Source organism: Hippichthys cyanospilos, chromosome 5 (assembly GCF_059441005.1).
Source record: "Hippichthys cyanospilos isolate Australia breed blue-spotted pipefish chromosome 5, RoL_Hcya_1.0, whole genome shotgun sequence".
Taxonomy (NCBI): Eukaryota; Metazoa; Chordata; class Actinopteri; order Syngnathiformes; family Syngnathidae; genus Hippichthys; species Hippichthys cyanospilos.
Window position 1 is genome coordinate 13,939,369 of NC_142373.1, and position 27,089 is coordinate 13,966,457.

Consider the following 27,089-nt stretch of genomic DNA (forward strand, 5'->3'; position numbering starts at 1 on the left):
ATTTTTCATTAAAAAATGATATCATTAATAACTCATTTACTGCCATTAACCGGTAAGGATACCTTTTTACCTGGCTGGCAGTGAATGAGGTAAAAAAAATAGTTTTTCCTCATACCAAATATGTTTTCTTGATCCCAAAGGCTATGCGATGAATTTGAGAAGATCGCAGAGAGGGCACTGAGCACGCCGCCTGACACACATGCACTAATGGAATTGAAGGTATCCCCACTGAATAGTCTCAACCATGATGTACTCCCTGTGAAATATTTTTTTCAGCAAGTGGGCGTTCAAGTATGCATTCAAATTTAGTCACTGTAACAGAATTTAACAAGTTACTTCATGTTCTAATTAATTTGCTCTTTATTCACAAGAGAGGCCATATTGTTCCATTTGTAGCATTAGAATACATTAAATTAGTTTTTTTTTTCCATTCCGAGTAATGGGAAGATGAAGCCACATGAAACACTTTTGATTTTTTTTTTTGCTACATTTCCATTTCACTAGCCTTTATCTTTAACTCGAGACCAGTGTCTAGGGAAGTTAAAATAAATAAATAAATATATATATATATATATATATATATATATATATATATATATATATATATATATATATATATATATATATATATATATATATATATATATATATATATATATATATATATATATATATAATATGATTTTTCATGTTTAATTTATTGAAATTTGAAACTATTTGTTGTGGTATCTCTCTAGGTGTATTTTATTTGGCAAACATGTTCATCATCCATTTCCTTTCTGGAATGTGTATGTGTATGGACACTGACAGGTGTCCCCTTCCTCACCAGGCCTTTGTTAATAAAGTGAAGACCACCGACCTCCCGCAGCTGGAGTTAAGGTTGGCAAGCTCCAACACGCAGCTGTGCTCCCTGATTGACTTTGTGTCGCTCTCGTCATCCGACATGGAGCTCAACAGAAGGACCATCCAGTGGCTGCGGCGTCTGCCCACCATCTTTGAGGAGCATGACCAGATTGTCTCAGAGAAGACCGCCCAATATCAGAACAGCCTCAAGGTTGTGCCCCACTTATTTTTACGAACACATTGACTCAAAATAACCATGCAAACCTGGATCCCATAGAACGAGCTTGTCAGAATTTAAATGGGCCAATTCAATTTTACAAAAGATTAAAAAAAAGCTGTAAAAAAAGTTCTAAAATGATAGAAATAATTCACATGTTTTTTTTTCTTGTATTTTTGACAATAATTGAATTATTTAACCAGTTATCTAATGTGCTGTACTTTTAAATAGCAAATATTCAGGTTTTTTTTTTGGAATTTTTGTAGTTCATGTAGTTTAAATTAAAATATTTCTTAAATTTTTATTTTAAATATGTAATCATGTGCTAGCATATGATTCAAATAAAAATGTTTTAGTTTAGTTTTGAATAGTTTTAAATATTTAACTAACTATGCAAAAATTGTCATTTAATTTGAAACATTTAAATATGTAATAAAAATTAGATAAATAAACTTATAAGTAATTACTGTATGTTCTATCTCAATATTTTGGGGCTTGATAAATTATTAAAATTGCCATTTTAAAAATATTCTTTATATTCAGAATTGATTATTTAGATAATATTGTTCTCTTTTGTGCACTGTACAAGTTTATTTAATTAAATAATTTTTCATGCTCGCTCATTGAATATATCATTAGATTCTTATCTACTGTGCATATTATATGTTGAAATGATCGTATTTATCCTCTGTATTTCATGTATCCGTACGTATGTGTGTTTTTCCATTTACAGTTGTGTCGCGAACTGTTTGAGGAGGAATTAGAGACGTACAGTGTCCAAGTGGAAGAGTTTGCATCCTTTGGCGACTTGGAGGATCTCAGCAAGTACCTCAAAAAGGCCCAGGCTCTCAATTCCAAACTGGAAGCCGCTATGGAGCGGGTAATCATTTTTAATGAGATCATTTTGCACACACTTTAACCATTTGGATTTTTTTTTTTTTTTTTACAACCGTATTCCAACGCGTTATACTTCCAGTTGCTGATAATGTGTTGCAAGACTACATAAAACCTGAGGAGGGCAGCATTGGCTCTAGAATGAGCTCACCGGCCTGCTTAACGCTGTACCTGCAATATTTTCCTGCTTTCATTGCCACAAGGCACATCCTTTGCGTTAAATCTTATATCGTATCACACCATCAAACACACATTCCTTTTGTCGGACTCATACGTAATTAATGATAATCTTGTTTCTTTTTATTTACAGATGGCATTAGTGTCAAATCTGGTCCTGTGTAGTTGAACACAAAGATTTTATACAGTATCTGTAATCCCATGAGATTTGTAGCGGTTGGGGATAGATTTGCCAGTCCCAAGTGTGTGCTCTTTTATTTAGTTTTACACTTCCCAATTAAAACCTTCAAATAGCTTTCTCAATACAGTTTCTTTTCTCAAAACCCACTTATGTGTTCTTTGTTACCTAACATTTGAGTCAATTTGACAAAATTTTATGGAGTGTTCTGTAAAAACTTGATGGCACTTCAGGGGTTCTTTGAGAACAGTTTATTTTCTCAAAACCCACTTATGTGTTCTTTGTTACCTAACATTTGGGTCAATTTGACAAAATTTTATGGAGTGTTCTGTAAAAACTTGATGGCACTTCAGGGATTCTTTGAGATTTTAAGCAGGTATCAGCGCAAAGCGAAATACAAAAATTGTCTGTTAAGAAATTTCTGTACTACACTTTCTTTTCCACTGTCATTTTTTTTTATATCTTATAAACAGATCAACGAATTCAACCTGGAAGAGGAAGCGTTCGAGTGGCCTGCCTCGCAGTACCCGCTGCGCAAAAAGACTCAGGACAAGCTGACACCCTTCCTTCGCTTGTATGAAACGGCCAATGACTTCCTGACCAATTACCAGCAGTGGCTGTTTGGACCACTGTCTGGGGTCAACCCAGACAAGGTAACCGCCACGCCCAAAATGTCATCAAAAGAGACCGCATGTGAAGTGCTGTCATTTTGTCCGCGTTCCAGATAGAAGGAGACGTCAGCAACTATTGGCGTTCTTTGTACAAGCTGGAGAAAGGCTTCGGGGATGTGCCGAACGCTCTGGGCCTGGCCACCATCATGAAGGACAAGGTGGAAGTCTTCAAAAAGGACGTGCCCATGGTGCAGGTGAAAAACAAAACTAAACAAGATTGTCAGTAGAGTCACAGATGAAACAGAAGCACAGCTAGTCACATTTCACTTTTTGGACAAAGAAATGGGGTACCAGTTTCAACCCAGTAGTTGGTCCTTTCATCTCCAGGTGCTGTGCAATCCAGGCCTGCGTCCGCGCCACTGGGAAACGCTGAGCGAAATCTCGGGCAAACCCCTTAGCACCACCGACGAAGAGTCCTTCTGCATGTCCCATTTTCTGTCCCTTAACATGGAAGAGCACCTGGCCGAATTTGAAGTGGTGAGCGAGTCGGCCAGCAAGGAGTACTCCCTGGAGAAAGCCCTGGAGAAGATGACCAGCGAGTGGGCCGAAATCACCTTCAAGCTCCTGCCCTATCGCGAGACGGGAACCACCATCCTTTCTTCGGTGGACGAGGTGCAGATGCTGCTGGACGACCACATTGTCAAGACACAGACAATGAAGGGCTCGCCCTACATCAAGCCTTTCGAGACGGAGATACGGTAAGGCCCAGAGGGATGGTATGGAAGGAAGGGAAGCAAAGATGGGAAGGAAGGGGGGGGGGTGGAGGGAGGAAGGAAGGATGGAAAATAAGGAAGGATATAAAAGAAGAGGGCAAGGAGGGATTCAGGAGGGAAGGAAGATAAGAATGAAGAAAACTGGTGGGAGGGAGGAAGGGAGGGGGAATCAGGGATGGAATCTTGGGTCGGAGGGTTGAGGGTAGGAACGAATAAAAGAGAAGGATGATTGGAGAAAAAATGAAAGGAGGAAAAAATGATGGAACGGTAGGTAGGGGAAGAAAGGAGTCAAGCAGTATAGGAAAGGTTTGATGGGAGGAGGATGAAAGGAAGTAAAAAAGGATCTTATGAAAGCATGGAAGGAAATAAGAAAGACAAGGATGCATTGATTGAAGAAAGGTGAGGTGGATAGATGTTAGGAAGCATTTCAAGATTCAAGGGTTCGATTGTGATGTTTGTGATGTTTGATGTTTGATGGAAGGAATTACATCTCCTTTTGCAAATGCTACTCAATGAAAGGACAAGTACAGCTTTGCTTACCTTTTAGCTCTGATATTGCTTTAAAGTGCTGGATCTTTACCCACCTTTTATGGGATGGAAAAACTCAATGTGTAATTGGGATTCTGGAAATTGAGCAGTAATGTCATTGTTCCATAAAAAACAAAACGAAATAAAAAAAACGTTTTCCTCTGGATGTGCGGAAGAACATTTTGGTCAGTAGTTAAGATTGTGTTGCACTTGCAGCGAGTGGGAGGGCACCTTGGTGCTTCTCCAGGAGATCCTGGACGAGTGGTTGAAGGTTCAAGCCACGTGGCTTTACCTGGAGCCCATTTTCAGCTCGCCCGACATCATGGCTCAGATGCCCGAAGAGGGACGCCGTTTCACCAACGTGGACAAAACCTGGAAGGACACCATGAAGCAAGTTGCTCAGGTAAGCTGTCCATCTATCTGTAATGACACATTTCGAGTTAATATTCTCGAGTCAGTCGGAGTGTAGTTGCTGTATCCACTTCTAGGGCGACAAAGTGACGTTATAAGCACACACAGCTGTAAAATTCCTAATCACATTGCTTCTGTGACGTCACAACTTCAGAAACACCTGAAGATGTGAAGGCGTATGATTCAAAGCGCAGTGTTGGTGCGTCTAGTACACGGTAACATGGAAATGAGCAGAATTTGATCCCCCAATTAAGGGTGTGTCCTATACACAGGTGCGTCTTTCTGGAAATTACAGTATTTGATGATTTTGTGCAAATGGAGCTGGGTCCTTTTGCCCGTGAAAAGTCAGTTTTTATTGTTCTGATTTTCTGGGACGAGTGAAGAAGAAGTGAAGAACGTGACTTGGCCAATCCTAATTATAAATGAGGCCCTGAGCCGGGCCAAACCAGATTCACATGCAAAGTCTCGATGGGGTATGAATGAGCCATACGGTTGGTACTACAATGGCTGTGTAATAATCACAGATTTAATCAAACTTGTGTCTTTTGTTACTGGGACAATAGCTAGAAGGTTCTATCTTATGCATTTAGTCTGCGGAAAGCTGTGATTACAGTCCTCTAATGCATGCATTATTCGCCATAATGGCATTTTTATACTGCGCTCCGACGCTCTCAATAGAGGGGCAGAAAATGTGCTGAGCTGATAGGACAGCTTGGCAATTTTGCTTTTTTTCATTGTGGCGCACATCACACAATACCGTCCATATGCGAATGTGGCTGCGGAATAGAAAGCCGGCAATTCATCACGGAGTCTTATTGCGGCATTATTGAGAGAGCCCCATCACTCTTTTAGTAAACAATATGGCAGTCAATGTCTCATTAGTGTGGTGGACGTGGGTGACGGTGTGCTGCATTGTTTAACTAAACAGGTTTATGAAAAAAAATGGGATGTGCCCCTGTTATTACTTTCTATTGTCTATTCAGTAGTGGATAAATGACATATTAAGAAAAACAAATGCAAAATGGTTAAAATTGTTGCAGTGGCGCCGCATTGTAGTGTAGGGGACAGTTTTGAGGAAATTCATCAACAAATATGTGTGGTTATGAAAAATCCTGCACTATGCAGTAGGGTTGAACAATATTTTGCGAAAATATTGTCATTGCATGCAATATGTATATCTCAAAAACATGCAAAATAGAATTGCATGCTTTCATCTAGCAGTGCAACCATTCATCGAAAGCTTATTGATGATCAAATTGATTGATAATTATTATTAATAATACGTGAATCATTTTGTTGCTAGTTTAATTTTAAATTGTCCAAATAATTATCTCATAATTTAATCTTCTCAAAAGTAAATGTTTCTCGATATCTGTTATTCTCCATGACTGCAAGACTGATTTTGCTTTTTACATAATTTTTTAACATCATTTTGAAATAATGACATAGATGCACAGAGTGTTTTTTTTTTCACAAAAGGCAAGGAGAGTAGAAACATAACAAAACTGTACAAAATAAATCGAGAAACCGAGTATGAGATAAGAGAAGAAACAAGAATCAAGGCGAGCAGGTTTCGATGGAGCCGAAAGAGGCCGTAATGTGGCGGCTGCAACGGCTGCCGTCCTCAAAGAGTTTGCAAAGGGTAACAACGTGCTCAGTGGACCCGAAAGCAGTCGCATCAATTTCAGGCGAAAGCTGGAGCTGAGCGTCAAATAGAAATTATAGATTTTGTCTGGAAGGGGCACCGTTATCTCCACTTGCAAAGAAAATAAGACCACCGAGGGACAGGGAGACCCACACACCAACGCACGTTGGCATTTGTCATGGGAGAAAATGCTTTGAGATGCTTTCTTTTTTAGTCACTTGATTGTTTGCTTTGTGCGGGGATTTTTTTTTTCACAAATTAAAAGGGGCATTTTTCCCTAAAGAAAAAGTTTAAAAGCCATGCTTATACCCTCCTTAGCAAAGCTAAGGGCTTGTCTGAGGTGACTGGTTTACTCAGGTAAATTAAAAAAAAAGGGGGAGGGGTCGTGTTAGTATAGACCAGTGGATATCAACCATGTTCTATACGTTTGCGTCTGACCAAACTTGAGAACTTCTTTTGTAGTGGTATCTCTAGGTTTATTTTAGCCACCGATTCCAAAATATTGATCATGTAACATAATAAGTTTTATTTCTGGCTTGTCTGCTTAAAAAGAAATACATCATTAATGATGATATGCATTCGTATAAAACTTAACAAAATGCTAAGCAGACACGTGCCTGAATTGAATTAATGATACGTCCATTAATTTCAGTTAACTTGCAGGGTTCTCAAAATACCAAGCTTGTAATAATATTAACATTCTGTTAATGTATTTCCACTCTGCAGGACAAGCATGTGTTGGTCGTAATCAGAATCAGCGAAATGCTTAACCGGCAAAAGAAGTCCAACGAGCATCTGGAGATAATCCTAAAAGGGCTCAACAACTACCTGGAGAAGAAACGTCTTTACTTCCCTCGCTTTTTCTTCCTGTCCAATGAGGAGCTACTGGAAATCCTCTCCGAGACCAAAGACCCGACAAGGTAAACGAGGCGAAGTGTCCCGGTTGGAACCCATCCGAACAATTCCATCATCGAAATCCCAAAAAATTTCCGCTTTGTTCAACATTTTCCGCGTTTGATGATTTTCTTAATCCTTGCAATTTTTTCAACCGTTTCAAACCGTTACAGTACCACACTGTTTAGTTAATTCCTGTCATGAATGTAAGAAGTCTAGTTGCATTAATTCATCCTTTGCCAACGAACATGAATGAAAACCTACAAAGACATAAAGAAAACAATACCGTTTCTATTTTTGGAGGTGAAGGAGAAGTCATACCAAAGGTTTTCTTTACAATAACATATTCTACGCACCCCATTAGTCTAAAGATGACAATTTGAGTAATAATGAATCTGTGGAATATGCATGAAGCAGCGACATCCATCTCAGAGGGTGGCCATTTTGTCATTTGCTCCCCACTGAAAATGACATCACAGTTTCTCAGTTCTCGGGTAACCTCATCTTTTCTCTGACTTTTGTTACGTGACGTTTGCAAGCTGAGCCGTTATTGGACGTTACCTGAGCAACTTTCTTGCCATTTTAATTCGAGATGGAGATGGAGGAACGAATCATTTTCCACAAACACAGTATTAATCAGAATGCCATGTTTTGATTAGTGGTGCTGCATAGAATATATTTTTTTAAAGAATTTGTGGAGTCGATGTCTCCTTTATAAATGCGTTGTCATTATGGTTTTTATTTAAATACAAATTTTAGCAATAGTTCATGAAGAAAGGAAAGAGAAAAATCCTTATCAATCTGCCTTAAGGTTTTTAAATATTCAGGCTGCCAACTTACTGTTAGCACATTGGTTACCAAATTGAGTTACCTGAATGTACTTTGATGGTACGTAACATTTTAACAATGATTATATAGTAAGTCTAATCTATTGCTTTTTAAATCTGTAACAGGAACAGAACATCTGCCTTTTCAAATTCATTAGAACATGAAGCAACATATTGCTAAATTGCGTTATTGTGACTGTGACTAACTTTTCAATAACGATGACTTAATTGAAATAAGGTCTTAAGAACCACTGTATTAGCAGAACAATGGTTAGCGTGTTAGGACTTGATCATTTATTTCCATCATTTCTCTAATAAATGATGCCTTTCTTTGCCTATTTTCAGGGTGCAGCCTTTCTTGAAAAAGTGTTTTGAGGGAATTGCTCGCGTAACCTTCACCGAAGACCTTGACATCACTCACATGAAGAGCAGCGAGGGCGAAGAAGTCCAATTGGTGGACATCATTTGCACCCCGAACGCTCGCGGCCAGGTGGAAAAATGGCTTCTGGAACTGGAGAACGACATGACTGCTTCTTTGCATAAGGTCTCCTTTTTTCACCCACATTAAGCTGATCCGATACATTTGATCTTGTTAACCGAGGCCCTTTTCCATTTTGGGGCTCTGTCTCAGGTCGTCGGGGAAGCTATCGAAGCATACCCCAAAGCTTTGCGGATCGACTGGGTGCGCTCGTGGCCTGGCCAGGCGGTGCTGTGCGTTTCACAAGTTTACTGGACAAAAGATATCCACGACGCTATTAAATCGGGACAGAAGGTGAGCATCACGCAGTACGAAGCAACCGTGACGTCATATTTTCACCTTCATATTTCAAGCCCTAGGCTCTCTTAAATTGTAAAATATCAGAATTATTCACATGATAAAATGTCCAACCTTAGATAACTTTTATTTCGTCTGTTTTTATTTATTTTAATCAATAAACATCAGTAAAAAAATGGGAGATTTTTTTTGCAAGTGAGCAGCAGGGGTTGAGAAGATGATTTCTTCCTTTGTAAGTGGTTAAATTGTTAGTTTTGATTGAAGTTGTTGTTTTTCTGACCTCTCAGCACGAAAAGAAAGATCCAGGGTTTCTTATTTCTCGCAAATGATTTTCTTGTTCACAAGAGCACCTTGACAGTTATGCGCTCAGAAAACGAGTTTCCCCAAAATGACCTGGCTGCTGTATGTCAATTTTCAGGCCTTGGATGCCTACCTGGCTCAAAATAACAGGCAGATTGACGACATTGTGGAGCTGGTGCGAGGCAAGCTGTCCAAACAGAACCGGGTCACCCTGGGAGCTCTGGTGGTGCTGGACGTCCACGCCCGCGATGTGCTGGGCTTACTGGTGCAGAAGGGCATAAGCGACGAGCACGACTTTTTGTGGCTCAGCCAGCTGCGCTACTACTGGGTGGTACGGAACATTTGGTCTTTGTTTTCCAGTTGCTAAGGAATACTCAGTGGGATTCTGTTGTGCAGGATAATGATCTTCAGACGAAGATGATCAATGCAGGTTTGCCTTATGGTTATGAGTATCTGGGTAACACCCCGCGTCTGGTCATTACACCACTGACGGACCGCTGCTACCGGTAAAGTCAACGCCTTTGTGTGAATTCTGAATTCAGCACGTGTTGAAGTTAGGGTTGTGTGTGTATGGTGTATGTGTGCATTAAGAGTGTCCTTCAGCTGATGCGAAAGCATATCTTCTTGATGCCATGAAGACAGTCCTTGTCCCCACTTGGTTCGAGGGGGAGATTGTCGTGTCCAACAGTATTCCTCCTCCAGGAGAAAAGGCTGACAAACATGAGACTGACTTCAATTAGCATGATTAGCCATTAATTTCTTCGAGGCGAGGTGCCAACTTCTCCATGATGAGAACCGTTTTGCAAGAGGACTCAAAAACCGCATGCGATTTGCGATTGAGCTCACTCGTCGCGTGAGTGTTGATTGCTCATCCAACACCCTCCAAGAAGACCGGCAGCTTGTTCTCCAATCCAGCCGTGCCTGGCTGGGAAATTTTGCGATAAATCAGGAACTCACCAACTCCAACTCCAGGATGTCTGTTATCAAGATTCCAATAATATACTGTAGATATCCTCCACATCCTCTATGGAGAAGATCGATAGGCACATCATCTTCCACTTTCAGGAATTAATGGGGTATCCAGCAACGAATGTTCCAGAGAGGCAATACGGCTCCCCTCTAACCGTTCTTCTAATCGAGAAAATTCCGTCAATAGAGTCGAGCTCCCAGCTGACCAATCCCGTGGTTAGATTTCGGAAGAAGAATATTCCAGGAGGCTAAAATAATAGTTGATACAGCGGACAGCGGAGTACAATCAGCAAAGCAGCCAGATAATCATTAATCATTAAAACCTGTGGGTAGGTGGCCAAGGCAGAATAAAAGGAGGAACTATTTTGTGAAACATGGCACGGTCTTCCGCCTCAAGCAGAATAGGGTTTTCTGGCATACAGTAAATAGTTGGAATTGGGCAAAGGAACACTTCCAACTTTACAAATCTGACAGGTGATTACTCAAGAATTGAATACTTTCACTGGTATCTGTCTGAAAACAAGTGGTATTGAACACTAGCAGAATACATGACAGACCCACAAAAAAGTCAACTATTTTGATCGGAAGGAACCATGTTAAGGACAACCAAAATAACTCTACAAAATTTAAGCCGTCATACACTGCACAACTGGCAATCATACAATCATAAATTGCAAAACATTTCAATTTTAGGCAATAGTTGCGGGTGAACTCTTGTAGATAGCTTTAATGACTCACTACAAAATCTGAAAACTTAACAGCACAAGGGCAAGAAGTCACCAGCAAAAGGACAGCGCATGACTAAACTTTTATTTTGTGTGTGAGGAAGTGAATGTTGGTTTTTAACTCATTCACTGCCATTGACAGCTATAGAAGTCAAAGATCCATTTTTACTGGACTGATTGCAATGAATTCACCTGTCCTTCAGTACATTGTTTGGCGCCCTCCATCTTCATTTGGGCGGAGCCCCAGAGGGCCCAGCGGGCACAGGAAAAACGGAAACCACCAAAGACTTGGCCAAGGCTGTGGCCAAGCAGTGTGTGGTCTTCAACTGCTCTGATGGACTCGACTACATTGCCCTGGGAAAATTCTTCAAAGTGAGTACACCTTTCTGACTTTATATGTATTTTAAAAAAGCATATTATGCAAATTTGACTCTTCTATGGCTTCTATAAAAACTGTAAAGAAACAAAAAAAACTGTAGACATGTCTCTGTTTCAGTATGTTGTGTTATATGTTTCAGTAGTGTCAAATTCATTAGGTAGGCAGAGCTGCATCAAGTTGTGTCAAACAGTTAGTCTTTGTTTTTTTTGTCCACTTAATGGACGTATGAAGTAATGATAGGAAAATGAAACCTCATGAACCACTTTTTTGCTCTTCTAGATGGCATGCAGTAGAAATTGAATACATTTCCATTTCACCACCCTTTAAACCAAATGCACCATCTGGAGGTATTAAAAAAAAATCACAAGTGCTTCATGAGGCTTTGTTTTCCCATCATTAATATGAAGGTCTGAAAATGCTTTCATTATCTTGACAAGGGCAAATGCTTTCATTATCTTGACATGGGCTTGCATTTTTTTTCCCGTACTGGGTTTTGCTTTCGCAAGTGGAAGCTGCAGTAGTTGCAAAGCCAAGGCCCTGCCCCCTCAGTTGTCATGGTAACAAAAGCCTGACTCTCCACATCCCCAAAAATTGGCTAATTTCAGAAACATAAGAATTTGGAGGATATCTGGGAAGTGTTGTGAATTTTATAGAAAATGTAGCACTGTATGTCTTCTTTAAATGTATTTGTGATACTGAGCATATGTGAGCAGGGCCTTTTGTCTTGCGGGGCCTGGGCCTGCTTTGACGAGTTTAACAGAATCGACTTGGAAGTACTGTCGGTGGTCGCTCAGCAGATCCTCACTATACAGAGAGGTTGGTTTCGCCACTCAAAATTAAAAAAAGTCTCTAATCGTGATGTGTTGTGACTTATCCGTGCACGAAATATTGCAGCTTTACTCCATTATGGAATTGAGATTTTTAGCGACTAACCAAGGGTTGCTTTAAAATTTGTCTTGATTGACGAATGCATCAAGATGGTCACAAAGCGCTTTGTCACCCTGACTTCAGGAATTGCTGCCCATGCTAAGCTGCTGATGTTTGAAGGAACGGAACTAACCCTGGACCCGTCCTGTGCTGTCTTCATCACCATGAATCCCGGTTATGCCGGACGCTCGGAACTTCCGGACAACCTCAAGGTATCCAATCAATATTTTTAATACAAAACGACGTTTTGATTGAGTTCGGAACCACCGTTGAGGGTGTGATCTGTGGGCCGCAGGCGCTGTTCAGGACCGTGGCCATGATGGTGCCGGACTACGCGTTGATCGCAGAGATTGTGCTCTACTCTTGCGGCTTTGTGACGGCGCGGCCCCTCTCGGTGAAGATTGTGGCTACCTATCGCCTGTGCTCTGAGCAGCTTTCCTCTCAGCATCACTACGACTACGGGATGAGGGCCGTCAAGTCCGTGCTGACTGCCGCAGGAAATCTTAAGGTAGATCTTACCTTATTTACCAAAAGTATTACAGAAACTCACTGACTGATAGTACATTAGAAGATGTCTATTCTTGTAGGCATTTTTGTTCATATCAGTGGAGAAAAATGAGGTAACATGTTTCGAGTTACAAATTCAACTTGTATTGCAAAGTCAGCCGACCTTGGCTCCGGGTCGAAAGCAACTGTATAGAGGATTTATGGTTTAGAAAAAGAGATGGACAGATAGCTAGCCAGTCGTGTGTGACATGCAATATACAAGGCAGTGCTAGCGCAGCTCATATATATTCCTCTTCAATTCGTCATGATCTGACATGTTCTCTCTGTGCTTGTTGCATTGCAGCTTGCGTTTCCAGATGAGAACGAAGACACTTTGCTACTTAGATCCATTATTGATGTCAATCTGCCAAAGTTTCTGGCCCAGGATCTGCAGTTGTTTGGAGTACGTACCAATAAAACTAATAATACAGGCTTAAAAAATTGATTCAAAAAAAGTTTACTGTTATAATCAGGAAAAAAAATGTCTTACAGGTATATCCTATTTATGTGATACATTTGCTGGTAATTCTAACATAATTTGTTAATCAAAAAAAAGCTTTTTGTTCTAAAAAAATGGTTAATTCCTATTACAATATGCTTTTGTAAGGAAAAACAAAAGTCTTGCTTGTTGGTTTATTCTATTCATGTTATGATACGTTTGCTAGCGTAATGCTAATGCTAACAGCTAAAGGGATGACTCAGTGTAAAGGTCGTTTCTTCCAAAAAAAAGGTTTATTCCTAATATAATCTGTTTTTTCTTACAACTAGCCGTGTTATATGATGACACATTTGCAAGCGTAATGCTAATGCTAACAGTTAATGGGTTTCCTCAGGGTATCACGTCAGACCTTTTCCCCGGCGTCACTCTCCCCAAGCGAGACTACAGCACTTTGTTGGAAGCCGTCAGAGAAAACTGTGACATTATGAACCTGCAAGTGACCGACTTCTTTGTGGAGAAGATCCTGCAAGTGTATGAGATGATGATCGTCAGGCACGGTTTTATGCTGGTGGGCGAACCCTTCGGGGGCAAGACCTGTGCGTACCGCGTGCTCTCGGCGGCCCTTCACGATGTTTGTGTGAAGGTAGGGTAGACACAACTTAAAAGACATTCACCAACATTGCGGCACACGACCTACACAAATACATCAACATGCTTGCAGCGGACATAAAATTGAGTCTACTTTCAGTCACCAAATTGTCAGATGCATCAGGGCATCAAGATGCGACAGTTTTACGCTCCAGCGCACCTGCGCTGTCTACAAAGGTTAGAGCTCAACGTGTAGCTTTTCATGCTGAAAATTGGACCAAATTGCTTTGACTGTACGCCAGAGGCAACAAACGGCTGACTCTTCGATTTATGTAATTGTCACTAAAGAAGTATCAAGTGAGGACAGATGTGTACTTTTTTTTCAGACTTTGTACATGTCACGTCTCGTTGTCAGGGTTCAACTCCTCTTTTGCGCCACTGTAACCCATCCGATTTGTCACCACCTTCTTATCCAATAGATTTTGCATTTTTATCAGGAAAACCCTGAGCGCTTGCTCTCCCTCCCTTCCTCAAAAATGAAATCAAATCGTTTTATGCTCAATACTTAGTAAATATGTGGATCCAATTTGTCAGAGCTGTTGTGTTTGCCGTCACCATCAATCTGGCCCAGGCGGCGGATTGTGTTGACATGGCTGAGATGCAGCCCAGCCAGTAGACACGTGAAGGCCTGCTGATAGAACACAAAGGAAAGCCGCATCTATCACTGTCGTTTTCTGTGCCGCAGCATCCACTCATCACGTAGAGAAAAAAGGCAACTTTTATCCCTTTGAAAAACTTGTTTCATCGTCGCTTTGACCTTGTCTTTGTTTGCTGACAAATTCATGATTCTTTTGGTAAAAAATATAAAATAAATTAACGTAATGTTATGAGGACAATGTATTCTTTACGAAACAAAAAGTACTCTTATTTTCTGTTCCATAATGTACAAATTTTCTCAAAAATCCACAGTGCGTCCTGCAATCCAGTGTCCCAAAATCAGTAAAAATGTTAGTGTGACTTTGGTAAGCCCTTCGCTTGATTGACTGTTGGATCATTTCACGCTTACATAGGGACCGAAGGGGAGGAACACACATAGCAGCAATAAAAGTTGCCAAAATGCCGATATAGGTCACTCGAAGTTCATCTCTATTGATCTTGTCGCAAAGAAAATTTGAACATGTTGAATTCATGTTGTTGACAATTTATAACATGCAAAAAGCAAATGAGGTTGTCGAATTTTGATTTGTACATTATTATGTTGTGGGTAGATATTTGTTTGCATTTTCTCCTGTTTGTGTGTGATGCAAGGGCCTGATGGAAGAAAATGAAGTGCAGATCACAGTTATCAATCCTAAATCTATTACAATGGGACAGCTGTACGGTCAATTTGACCCGGTTTCCCACGAATGGTCCGATGGCATCCTGGCTGTCAGCTACAGAAACTTTGCGTCTTCCCAGGTAAGGTGTTTTTACATTGTATTTCATACATCATGGTCATGTGTCTAGCGGTCTTGACTTTTTCAAAAATACGATAGCGAGACATTTTGACCTATATGGTGCCATTATTTTTTTCATCACCTTTTTTCCAGCAGCGATGTACATGTTCTTGCTAGGACAAATCATTCCATCCATTCCAACACACCCACATCCACCAGATGGCTTCAGGCCAGAGACTGAGAATGTTTTAGAGGAAAATAATACATTGTTTGTTTTTATGCCTTGGAAAAAAAAATGCTGTGTTTTTGCCAAAGCATAAAATCAGTTTTTTTTTTTTTTTTTTTTTAGCAAACTTTATATCTTTTATTTAAACTAGTTAAATGTTACTAAAAAGAGCTGATGTGTTGAAAGAAAAAAACGTATGATTTGTTTCAACACTTTTATAACAGGATCATTTATGGTCCTTAAGTGTTTTAACCTTCATCAAATATTAAGGGTCCTCGAGCGTTAAATTTCTTTGTGCTCAGGACCCATAAACTGCTTTGGAAATAATTCAGTTTAAACGAACACTGGTTGGTAACTCAGTTATTTTTTTTCATTAAGAAATCTAGTACGTTTTCAAGCAAGACAATTTCAATCAAAACCAGCCTTTCCGTTTATTGCAGTTTTGTGTTCAGGCACCCTTGGAGTTAATATTTTTGTAACTGAGGTCTTTCTTCAGACCAGGAGTCTGCTATTTGTTTTTTGATGATTATAAATCAAGTCAATTTCTCAGCTAACTGGTGTTAAGACCGCTTAGGGTTTAATGAAATGCGTCTGTCGATGCTTCCTCCGCCAGCGAAACGTGCGTCTCAATCCTTTCTTTTGTGACCTTCAAACAATGGAAGACGTTGATTCAATACGGGCGCGGGATTAAAGGATTTAATGGAAAATACAGTTGGCTCATCTTGAGCTCTTTCACTCTCTTATTGCAAACTTTAAATCTCCATTAATGCTTCATAAAAATCTATTATTTTACATCAGCGGGGGTGAGGGTTTTTGCATGATTTTGCTTGCCTCCTAAAATTTGTTCCAGAGTACTTGATAACTTCTTCACATTGTCATTATAGAAACCACAAAAGCACTTTATAACGCCACATAACTACTCCACATATCCAGAACCGTTCACAATCAATATTTATCATATAATATCGACAAAACACAATAATAAAATTGAAGAGCCAGCCCATCAGAGAAGCATAGTATTAAATGTATTAGTTTCGGGAAGGTAAGACAGGAAACGAAAATATAGTGCGGCATATTAAAAGCACACATTTTCAAAACAAGATACAACTGACCATGTTGCAAAATGGCCGCCCCATTATTCCACACAGGCTATAATAATCAGAATGCTATGTAGTAGAGGCGCATACGGCATATGAGTGTAAAGAACTTTTTTGTGTTAACTTGCCTTTTAAAGAGTTATAGTTCTGTGATTCCCATTTCTTGAGCTAGTTATTAATAGTTTATTTAACATCTCAGTTAAACGTTGTAAAGATAACTAGCTGTACATGACTTCAGCAAACACATTCAGTTCTGACTTTTGACTCACCGAAACCAATAAACACAACACCTTCTTCCCACTAATTTTGTGGTACTTGTGTGTGTCTGTTTTTCTTTTCTTCAGACCCCAGACAGAAAGTGGCTGATCTTCGACGGGCCAGTGGATGCGGTGTGGATCGAAAACATGAACACAGTGTTGGATGACAACAAGAAGCTGTGTCTGATGAGTGGCGAGATCATTCAGATGTCCCCCCAAATGAGTCTTATCTTTGAACCCATGGACCTGGAAGTGGCATCTCCGGCGACTGTGAGAATATCGATTTTGAGATGTTTTAAATCGGTTCTGAATTGTTGTAAATTCGAATCCCAGTTATAAATATCTCAGAGGTGCAGGTACATTTTTATCATCTTACACCATATTTAAGTGCGCTTCAAGCCACGGCACATCTTGGAGCTACTTTGCAGGAAAAAAAATGTTCAGCTCAGGCTCGGTTGTTGTCATGGCTGAAAGTTACATCGGGTAACGCAGATGCGCGAAGTCAAGCACGCAACGCTACGCATTATATATATATATATATATATATATATATATATATATATATATATATATATATATATATATATATATATATATATATATATATATATAAAATCTCATATAAACACATTTTCCTCCATGTATTCTTATAATTTAAGGGTAGAATTACATTTAGCAACATGTCAATTTCCATTTTCAGAGACGTAAGCCTGATTTTGTCAAAATGCTTAACATTTTGCAGGTGTCTCGTTGCGGAATGATCTACATGGAGCCACACATGCTGGGCTGGCATCCTCTGATGGTGTCCTGGTTCAACGTCATGCCCTCCACAGTCACGGCGGCCCACAAAGAGCTCATCGGGGGCCTCTTCGAACGCATACTACCACCTTGCCTGGAGCTCATTCGCAAAGCTACAACGGTGCCGTAAAATAGAAACTTGACTCAATTGTAGTCATCTAAGATTGCTTTATTTTTTTATTAGTCGTTCAGCGTAATCAAACGGCAGTCACTTTGATTTCAGGAGTTGTCGCCTACTTCCGACAGCAATCTGGTCAAGTCCTTGATGAATTTAATGGATTGCATGATGGAGGAGTTTCATGATCCAGGTGTGATGAAGCGCATCAATGACAATGACGTCTGCTCGTGGTTGGAGGTTTGTACGGTCATGATCAAAACACCTACAGTATGAGCATCTGATTATGGACTGGTCAAAAGATTTAGCGTTAAAGGACATATATCTTGTCAAGTTTAACACAAACATTTCAATCGGCATCTACACAAGACCACATCAGCTGTACTTTGGGTAAAGTGTGGATTTGTATAACAACTCATTACTCCAAAAAAACAACGTGTTAAATGTATAAAATGTAAAACAATAATCTCATTTATTCAAATTTGAAACTTTTTTTAAGGGGAAATACATATTTTGAACAAAAAATAAAATATACTAGTACGTCCATTAATTATTTAAGCAATTTTATAATTAGGACCAATTATTGTGTGCATTATTATTGTTCCTATTATTAAGATTATTATTATTATTATTATTATTGGTAAATATTGCTCAAAAAATAAAAATGCATTCAAATCCGTTACTGACTTACTCCTATAAATGCCCTAATGCAATCATCATAATGATTCCACTCAGAACTTTTTTTTGAGGAAAGTGATTCATTTTTTTGTGCTTATACCTTGAAGGCATTTTTTTTTTCTTTAAGCAAGGCAATCTTGAACAAAACAAAAAAAAAATAGCTTTTCGTTTACTTCAATTTTGTGTTGGAATATTTGCACAGGCACTGTTGGAGTTACTATTTAGGTAGCTGAGCCCTTTCTTCCACTCCCTGCGTGAGCCAGAAATCTATATTTTTTCCATATTATCATGACTTTCAAGCACTGCTGTTCCTGCCCTCACAGCGCATGTCAGTACAAGAAGCTCCTGTGCTCCCAAGCCGTTCATTGTCATTATAAGCGTTCAATTAATCAACCTTTTAACAGCAGGAACTAACACGAGACTCGAAAGTCATTTGCAGTTCCCCCAGAATTCCTGCTGTTCTTTTCTCTCTGCACAACAAAGACGTCTCCGCTTGTTTCAGGTTTTAATGACTGCGTACTGCTTGGAACATTTATCCTATTAATACTGTAATATGCTAATTTGTGCAAGGATAGTAAACTTTGACTTTATTACAGCTCTTTGGAAGTTAATTCTGCAGTGTTTTGTGGTTGCACATTTATGTGCTAAGTCGGAAACTCGACAGTAACATAGGATGCCTTTTATGCATTTTTTTTCTCTTCGTGATGAAATGCAGTTTCAAGTGAGGTTAATAATTGACATCCCACGAATGGAAATGCCCCCAAAAGCTTTCAATCCAAATAAACTTTAATCACTTCAGGGGGTGATTTAGATTTTTTAAGGACCCTTGAAATGGCCAAAATGATGTTAGCTCTCTGCCTCGAATCAATATCAGCTTTGCTATGGCTATTGTAGCATCACTTTGCTGAGATTTTTGTTTTTGTTTCTACTACTCATGATACACATGTCCACCAAACTATATACTGTGAAATTAAACTGGCTTTGTCAGCGAAAGGTTTTTGAAGAACCGAGGAAATGATTGAAATTCTGGTAAAATGTTGTGTCTAATCAACACAACATTGTTTTGTTTTTTTTACCAGATTTTGAGACTTTTTTTGTGTGTGTCTACTTTTAATAAACATGTCCACCGAATTTCATTTTTCTAGAAATTCACCTGGCTTGGAGGGCTGAATTATTATTATTTTTTTATCCCTGAAAATGGCCAAAATAAATAGCTGTCTTCCTTAAATCAAGATGGCAAGAGCTCCAAGTGGTCCTAATCAGTGATTCATCTCACACAGGGCATCTTCGTCTTCTGCCTGGTTTGGTCGGTGGGCGCCAGTTGCAACGATGCGGGGCGCCTCAAATTCGACCACATGCTGAGGGAGATCCTGACCGGTCCTCTTAGCGAAGAGACGCGCTTGTCCCACGCCATCCTGACCACGGCAGGGCCACCCACAAAGCAGTTGACGGTGCCACTGCCTACCGAGGACACGGTCTACCAGTACCGCTTCATTAAAGAGGTTAGTCCTAATGTTGGTGGATAATTCATACTCAATTGAAAAAAAAAAACATCAACAAAAAAGTCAATCTTAACTCACTCACCAGGTGTGCGTGCCCTTTTGCTACATGGTGGTACTAAAAGTGCTAAAGATAGAAAAAGGATTCAGACAACAGATGATTAATCGATTGGTTTAGGTATTAAGTACTAAAGTAATCGATTACTGTAGGGGCAAAACGTGTGAATGGTAAGTCAGTAAAACTGATTACTTTAGGTTTACCTCTTTACTAAGTTACATTAGATCATTAAGTAATAAACTCATCAATTACTTTAGGCGATAAGTACTAGATAAGTGTCTGGACTCTTAAACTACGTAAAAATGCGACTTTGGGACGGAATGAGTTAAATAATTTCTTCATTCTACCGTACTATTATACTTACTATTGATTGTACAGATAAAAATGAGCTGTATGCTAAATCAGGTGTGAGCACCTTAGCATGTCTTTGGTGTTGACTATTGTATGTGTGCGGTGTCCACAAACATAAAGACAAAACGTATCTAATTGGCCAAACTCCTTCAGGGCCCAGGGAGATGGGAGCCATGGACGGAGGAGCTGAAGAGTGCCCGGCCTCTCTCCAAGGACATGGAGTTCAACGAGATCATCGTGCCCACTGAGAACACGGTGCGCTACATGGCGCTCATGAGGCTTCTGGTCACCAATCAGAAGCCCACCATTTTCATTGGCCCCACCGGGACCGGCAAGAGTGTTTACATCACCGTAAGTACTCTCTTTGAGCATTTCTTATTAGGAATGATGTGTGAATACCTCAGACGACAGGTTGCACTTTCGACACGTTATAAAATCAATGTCTTTCAATTGTAGTTTGTCTATTTATTGTCTGTATTTCATGTTTGCTTTCCCCCTCGCAGGACTTCTTGCTGAATCATGTAGACAAGGAGGTGTACAACCCATTGTTTATCAACTTCTCAGCCCAGACCACAGCTGCCCAGACTCAAAATATTATCATGTCCAAGCTGGACAAGCGACGCAAAGGAGTCTTCGGTCCTCCCATGGGGCAGAAAATGGTAGCACATGACACGCTGTCTTTGCTAGTAAAGGAGCCGTCTTATTTACAAATGTATATGATCAGGTGGTGTTTGTGGATGACGTGAACATGCCCGCCAGGGAAGTGTACGGTGCCCAGCCGCCCGTAGAACTGTTGCGCCAGTGGCTGGACCATTGGAACTGGTATGACTTGAAGGACTGCTCCATGATTAAACTGGTGGATATTCAGGTCATGTGTGCCATGGGGCCGCCTGGTGAGTTCTACATGTTCCATCTACATGTTTCCATGTAAAATGTCTGAATTGGGAACTTGTGGAATACTAAAAAAAATATTTTGAGTGTGAATAAAGTTCAAAGATGTCTTGAATAAGCTGGACAATTTGAAATTCAAACGCTTTCCATTGATCAAAAATGTGAAACAAGGAGCTAAATAAAGTAAATTGCTTAGTTATCATTTGATCGATACTAACTGAAATGTTAGCCAATAAGTGAAAATGAATGACTAATAATAACCTTCTGGGCTTGTTTGACTCCTTCCCCAGGCGGAGGCAGAAACCCAGTGACGCCGCGTTACCTGCGGCACTTCAACATGCTTACCATTAACGATTTTGATGAGAAGACTATGTATACCATCTTCTCCAGGATCATACACTGGCATTTTACCATACGGTAACAGCGCACATCATGTTTCAGAATGAATAGTTGCAATGCTCCCATCAATTCCCCATTTTTTGCCTTTCCAGGTTTTCGTTCCCTAAGGCATTTGCAACCCTGACCCCTCAGATTGTGAAAGGCACCATATCAGTGTACAAGGAAGCCACCAAAAACCTGCTGCCCACACCGCAAAAGTCCCATTACTTGTTCAACCTTCGTGACATTTCTCGCGTCATCCAGGGCATCTGCCTGTCGCGCCCCGAAACCGCTGAGGAGCCGGCCATTATCAAACGTCTCTGGGTGCATGAGGTAAGACACGGCGAAAAAGGGAATGTCCAAAGTCAGTCAGTCAGGTCTGGTCCTTTTGCAAAGCCACCATATCCATCTCCTGTCTAAGTGTTTCTCAAAAGGAGGTACGTGCAAGCACTTCAGCGGTGATGTGACATTTGAACAGGTAGCAGATCTAATGTATTATTTAATTCCAATTTTTTTAATGCATCATAAAAAATAAATATTTGTGTCAGGCTCTTGCAAAAGGGTCCTCGCGTGTTAAAATTTTTTTTAAAAATGAGTTCCTTATATGGTCTAATTCTCAATTTCCTTTGAAATGTTATATAATACATAGAGGTAATGCAAAATGGGCAAAGTTGCAGCAGTTTTTACAAAACATGTTTTAAGTTTCGGCAGATACTGTACATGTTTCTAAGTTCCTAAGCAACGAAAGATATTGTATTAACCTCAAACTTTCAGGAACTGTTTAAAGACAGCTTTTCTGGGGCACGCTAGCAACCTTTAAGCCGTTAAGAAATGAAAATAGAAAACTTAAGGAGGGTATTTTTGGGGAAATTTCAAAAATGATCATTTTCCTATTCGATCTACAGTATATTGTAATTTACATGAAACCTTATCTACCAACATGCAAATCTTTGTCAGCGTGGGTCACATTTCAAGTCCCTTTCCGACTGGATGTTCATATGTTGGACGTTGGTGACAGGAGTAGTACACCTTATTTTCAACTTAAAAGTTAAAAATTGAATTGTACCATTAATAACTCATGGACTCTAGCTCATTTTATTTTTCATATATTAGGACTTCTCTGTATCCTCAAACATATACTGTGTACTAACTGTATGTTTATCGTATTATTAATTTGTGTTATCGAGACTGCTTTATATTTTGACGCTTTATAAGGACACGTTTTCATTAGTGATGCAATTTTGCAGCGGATAAAAAGAAACACACACAGATGAATGTACATGAACTATATTCAGTAATTGCTGAATAAAATGTCTAGAGCAGTGCTTCTCAATTATATTTTGCACAGCTCCCACTAGGAAAGAGAAAACCTTTTATATACCCGACCATGTTGAAAAAAATGTTTCACAAGGGAAACATCATTGAAATTAGGTTGACAACCACTGTCCGATGTCTACCTTGATGGTCCTTCAGGTCTTGAGGGTTTACTACGACCGTCTTGTCCAAGACTCGGATCGTACTTGGCTGGTGGGCTATCTCCACGAGGTGTTCAAAGCTCACATGGAGGTGGACTTCAATAAGCTCTTTGAGAACCTGGATCAGGACCAGGACGGAGTGGTCAACGAGGACGACCTGCGCAGCTTGATGTTCTGCGACTTCCATGACCCCAAGGGCGACGACCGCAGCTACCGCGAGGTGCTGGATCTGGACCTGCTCCGCCAAGTGGTGGAGTCCCACCTGGACGAGTACAACACCATCAGCAAGACGCCCATGAACCTGGTGCTCTTCCGCTTCGCCATCGAGCACGTCTCCCGCATCTCCCGCATCCTGAAGCAGCCCAGCGGACATGCCCTTTTGGTGGGTGTGGGTGGCAGCGGGCGGCAGTCTCTGACACGCTTGGCCGCCCACATGGCGGAGGCGGAGCTCTTCCAGGTGGAGATCTCCAAGACCTACGGCATGGTGGAGTGGCACGACGACCTGAAGTTGATCATGACCAGGTCCACGTCGGGTGAAGCTCACGGCGTCTTCCTCTTCACTGACACTCAGATCAAAATGGAGTCCTTTCTGGAGGACATTGGCAATATGCTCAACACGGGCGAGGTAAGTGGGCGGGGTTTGTCTCAGTGGGTGGAGCTTGAACCCGCCATCCAGTAATAGCTTTCTTTGAGCCTTCAATAGGATTATTTTCCTGTAAAATAAAACTGTTAAAAACATTTTATAATTTATATTTTTTTGTTATCTTCTCATCAAAACAATTCTCAAAACTTTTCACTTATACTGTCCACTTCATTAACCATAAAGTCCGCACATTTCTTTCTTTTTTTTTCCTTAATGAAAGCTGTTGAGCTACTTTTAAAAAGAAAAAAAAAATGTAACCTATGTAAACATTCACTTTTGTCTGTCTTTGTGCTCCTGATTCTCTTCTTTGTTTGGTTGCAAAGTTAGGAGTTCAGATGCGTAAGGGAAGAAATACAACTGAGTAAACAGTTACTTTTTTAAAACACTTTATAGAATGTAAATTAATATCCAAAGTTAATGCTCTAACTTTGAGAGCCCTAACATATACATAATATACATACATGTATATGAATGTGAGTCTTTAGTTTGATATATGTATGTGATATACATATCTTTACAATAATACTTCATTTTCAATTTTAGCTGCACAACAATCTTAACCTAGCCTTGCTCTTTTTTTATTTTTATTGTATTTTTTTATATTTTTCTTGTTTTTGTTTCATTTTTAATTCTTCTTCTTCTGCTTCTGCAAAAAAAAAACAAAAATGTCAGACGAGTTGACGCCGGGTGGTTTTCTCAGGTGCCGAACCTGTTTGCCGTGGACGAGAAACAAGAAGTGATTGAGAAAATGCGGGTTCTGGACCGTCAGCGAGAACGGGACAAGCAGACGGACGGCAGCAACTTGCAGCTCTTCAACATGTTTGTGGAGCGCTGCCGCTCGCAGATGCACATCGTTTTAGCCATGAGTCCCATCGGAGACGCCTTCAGGAACCGGCTCAGGCGCTTCCCGGCCCTCATCAATTGCTGCACCATTAACTGGTTCCAGGTACTGTTTGCACACTGTTTCTTCATTTTTGGAATAAATCAAAGCAAAAGTATGGGATTCTGATTGCGCCCCTCTCCCGCGTGCAGACTTGGCCGGAGGACGCCCTGCAGGCGGTGGCCTGCCGCTTCTTGGAGGACGTGGAGATGTCGGACGAACACCGGGCGGGCTGCATTGACATGTGCAAGACTTTCCACACCTCCACCATTCACATGTCCACCCGCTTCATGGACGAGCTGCAGCGCCACAACTACGTCACTCCTACATCCTACCTGGAGCTCATCTCCACGTTCAAGACTTTGCTCAAGGCCAAACGATCGTAAGGTCGCATTCTGGCTGCCAATCCTTGAATGCCATTTTTCAAAAGTAGCACGTTTACCTGGTGAAGTGGGGTGGGTGGGTTGGTAGGTTTAGGGTTGGGGTTGGGACACACACACACACACACACACACACACACACACACACACACACACACACACACAAAAAGTCTGGTCGCAATTTTAAAAGGTACTTAACAGGATTAAGTTGGCCAGTTTCAGACTTTTCTAAGAATTAACACTTTTTTTCTCTGAATTTCCAATTTCATATCAAAGGTTTGACTCTAAATTGTAAATTTTCTATTCTCAGAATTTCCTCAAGTCATTATTTTGACTTCAAAGTGAGAATTTTTACTTCATTCTCAATTCCAACATGAGAATTCTCACTAAAGTCAAAATTGCAATACCGAGAATTCTGACATTATTCTCAGAATTAACAATGGAGAATTGTCCTCCACTTTATTTATATAGCCCAATTTTAAGGTTTCCAAAGTGCTGAAGCACTGCTTTAAAGTACGAATCCCTGCTAAAATCAAAATCAGAATTTTGACATAAAAATCATCATTCTTACTTTAAAGCCCGAATCATGACAATAGTCAGAATTCCCACGAAAGTCCATATTCTGCCTTCAAAGTATATGACTGCAATAGTTGTGTGCTGAAATAAACATGCCGTGCATGTTTGTGATATATTCTGAACAGGGCTGCAACCACAGTTTGATAGGGTGTGCACACTTCTGCAACCGTGTTATTCCACTTTATTTAGTCGTTTTTCACCACTCAAAAACAATTGAACAGTTGGCCTCATCTCATTGATACTTCAAATGACATAAGATATTTTTACTAACTTATTGATTTTTTATTTATTTTTTTTATTCCATGCTCGTCCTTCTGCCCAGTGAAGTGATGATGCAGAAGAACCGCTACGTGGTGGGTCTGGAGAAGCTGGAGTCGGCGGCGTCCCAGGTGGCCACCATGCAGGTGGAGCTGGAGGCACTGCAGCCGCAGCTGATCGAGACGTGCAAGAAGGTGGACGAGATGGTGGTCCAGGTGGAGCGCGAGTCGGCCGAGGCGGCCGAGACGGAGAAAGTGGTGAAGATGGATGAAGCCGTGACCAATGAGCAGGCCATGGCCGCCCGGGCCATCAAGGAGGAGTGCGACGCTGACCTGGCCGTCACCATGCCCATCTTGGAGGCGGCGTTGTCGGCGCTGGATACGCTCACGCAGAATGTATGCTCCACTTGCTTGCGTCCCATTTTGCACACATTTCGGTCCTATGCACCCCTAAAAACACGGCATTCCGATCTCACAGGGTGGCCATTTTGCCACCTGCCGTTGCTTAGGGTTCAGGTAATTGAGAAAACATATGTATTTTTTATTAGATTAAAATAATTTATTTTGCATTAAATATAAATATATTAGGCACATTTAACAATTAAATACTGATAAAGAGATCAAAATAAAGCATTTTTTTTTAGAACTTCCAGTAACTTTACTATATAAAACGCAAATATGTGTGATCCATCAGTTTGCATGTAAAAATTTTATTAAACAATTGACTTTTTATAAGATATGCTCTTTTGAAGGATTCCAGTAACAAAAGGCTTCCCCGCCTTTGCTTATGCCGTCCTGACCAAACGTAAGACCTGACATCTTTGTCTTTAGGACATCACTCTGGTCAAGTCAATGAAAAGCCCGCCCAGTGGCGTCAAGCTTGTCATGGAGGCAATTTGCATTCTGAAAAAGATCAAGCCCGACCGTGTTGCCGACCCTGGAAGCGGCAAAAAAGTGGAAGACTACTGGGGACCTGCCAAAAAACTCCTGGGCGACCTGAAGTTCTTGCAGAGCTTGCGTGAATTCGACAAGGACAACATCCCCGCCAACATCATGGCCGTCATCCGAGATAGGTACATCAGCAACCCAGATTTCGTACCCGAGAAGATCCGGACGGCGTCCACTGCTGCAGAGGGCCTGTGCAAGTGGGTCTGCGCCATGGACAAATATGACGGGTGCGTGTTTGAAAATCTTGCTCAACGATTTTTTTTCAGCCTAACAAAAATTGTATCTGTTGAGCCCTAGTTTTGATGTAGACAGATAAAAACCAATACTCATGACCGTTATACCTCTAAGATATTCCATAATCGGGCCCTTAGTTGACTTGAACATGGAATCTCAAAGGCTTAAAAAATCTGCCAATTCATCCATATTTATATCCCTGCTTGCCTTCCCCTTGTCTTTGCATGATTGGAATTTGGAATTTAAGCATGAGAAAATGACGTGTG

General features: G+C 40.5%; 1 protein-coding gene across 1 annotated transcript in view; it reads left to right on the forward strand.

Moving 5' to 3' along the window:
• Nucleotides 1-27,089, forward strand: part of dnah7 (dynein, axonemal, heavy chain 7) — a 48,061-nt gene that overhangs the window by 4,948 nt on the left and 16,024 nt on the right. The window contains exons 12-44 of the mRNA XM_088414469.1: nt 141-219; nt 830-1,054; nt 1,794-1,940; nt 2,783-2,962; nt 3,034-3,174; nt 3,308-3,678; nt 4,438-4,624; nt 7,004-7,197; nt 8,344-8,542; nt 8,630-8,770; nt 9,192-9,404; nt 9,470-9,579; nt 10,971-11,139; nt 11,860-11,962; nt 12,158-12,285; nt 12,369-12,581; nt 12,924-13,022; nt 13,453-13,701; nt 14,955-15,104; nt 16,750-16,932; nt 17,405-17,581; nt 17,684-17,815; nt 19,534-19,755; nt 20,315-20,512; nt 20,665-20,820; nt 20,886-21,054; nt 21,343-21,469; nt 21,544-21,763; nt 22,904-23,530; nt 24,249-24,494; nt 24,581-24,810; nt 25,707-26,037; nt 26,473-26,816. Coding sequence (XP_088270595.1) covers nt 141-219; nt 830-1,054; nt 1,794-1,940; nt 2,783-2,962; nt 3,034-3,174; nt 3,308-3,678; nt 4,438-4,624; nt 7,004-7,197; nt 8,344-8,542; nt 8,630-8,770; nt 9,192-9,404; nt 9,470-9,579; nt 10,971-11,139; nt 11,860-11,962; nt 12,158-12,285; nt 12,369-12,581; nt 12,924-13,022; nt 13,453-13,701; nt 14,955-15,104; nt 16,750-16,932; nt 17,405-17,581; nt 17,684-17,815; nt 19,534-19,755; nt 20,315-20,512; nt 20,665-20,820; nt 20,886-21,054; nt 21,343-21,469; nt 21,544-21,763; nt 22,904-23,530; nt 24,249-24,494; nt 24,581-24,810; nt 25,707-26,037; nt 26,473-26,816 — 6,660 coding nt within the window. The remainder of the gene's footprint in view (nt 1-140; nt 220-829; nt 1,055-1,793; nt 1,941-2,782; nt 2,963-3,033; nt 3,175-3,307; nt 3,679-4,437; nt 4,625-7,003; nt 7,198-8,343; nt 8,543-8,629; nt 8,771-9,191; nt 9,405-9,469; nt 9,580-10,970; nt 11,140-11,859; nt 11,963-12,157; nt 12,286-12,368; nt 12,582-12,923; nt 13,023-13,452; nt 13,702-14,954; nt 15,105-16,749; nt 16,933-17,404; nt 17,582-17,683; nt 17,816-19,533; nt 19,756-20,314; nt 20,513-20,664; nt 20,821-20,885; nt 21,055-21,342; nt 21,470-21,543; nt 21,764-22,903; nt 23,531-24,248; nt 24,495-24,580; nt 24,811-25,706; nt 26,038-26,472; nt 26,817-27,089) is intronic.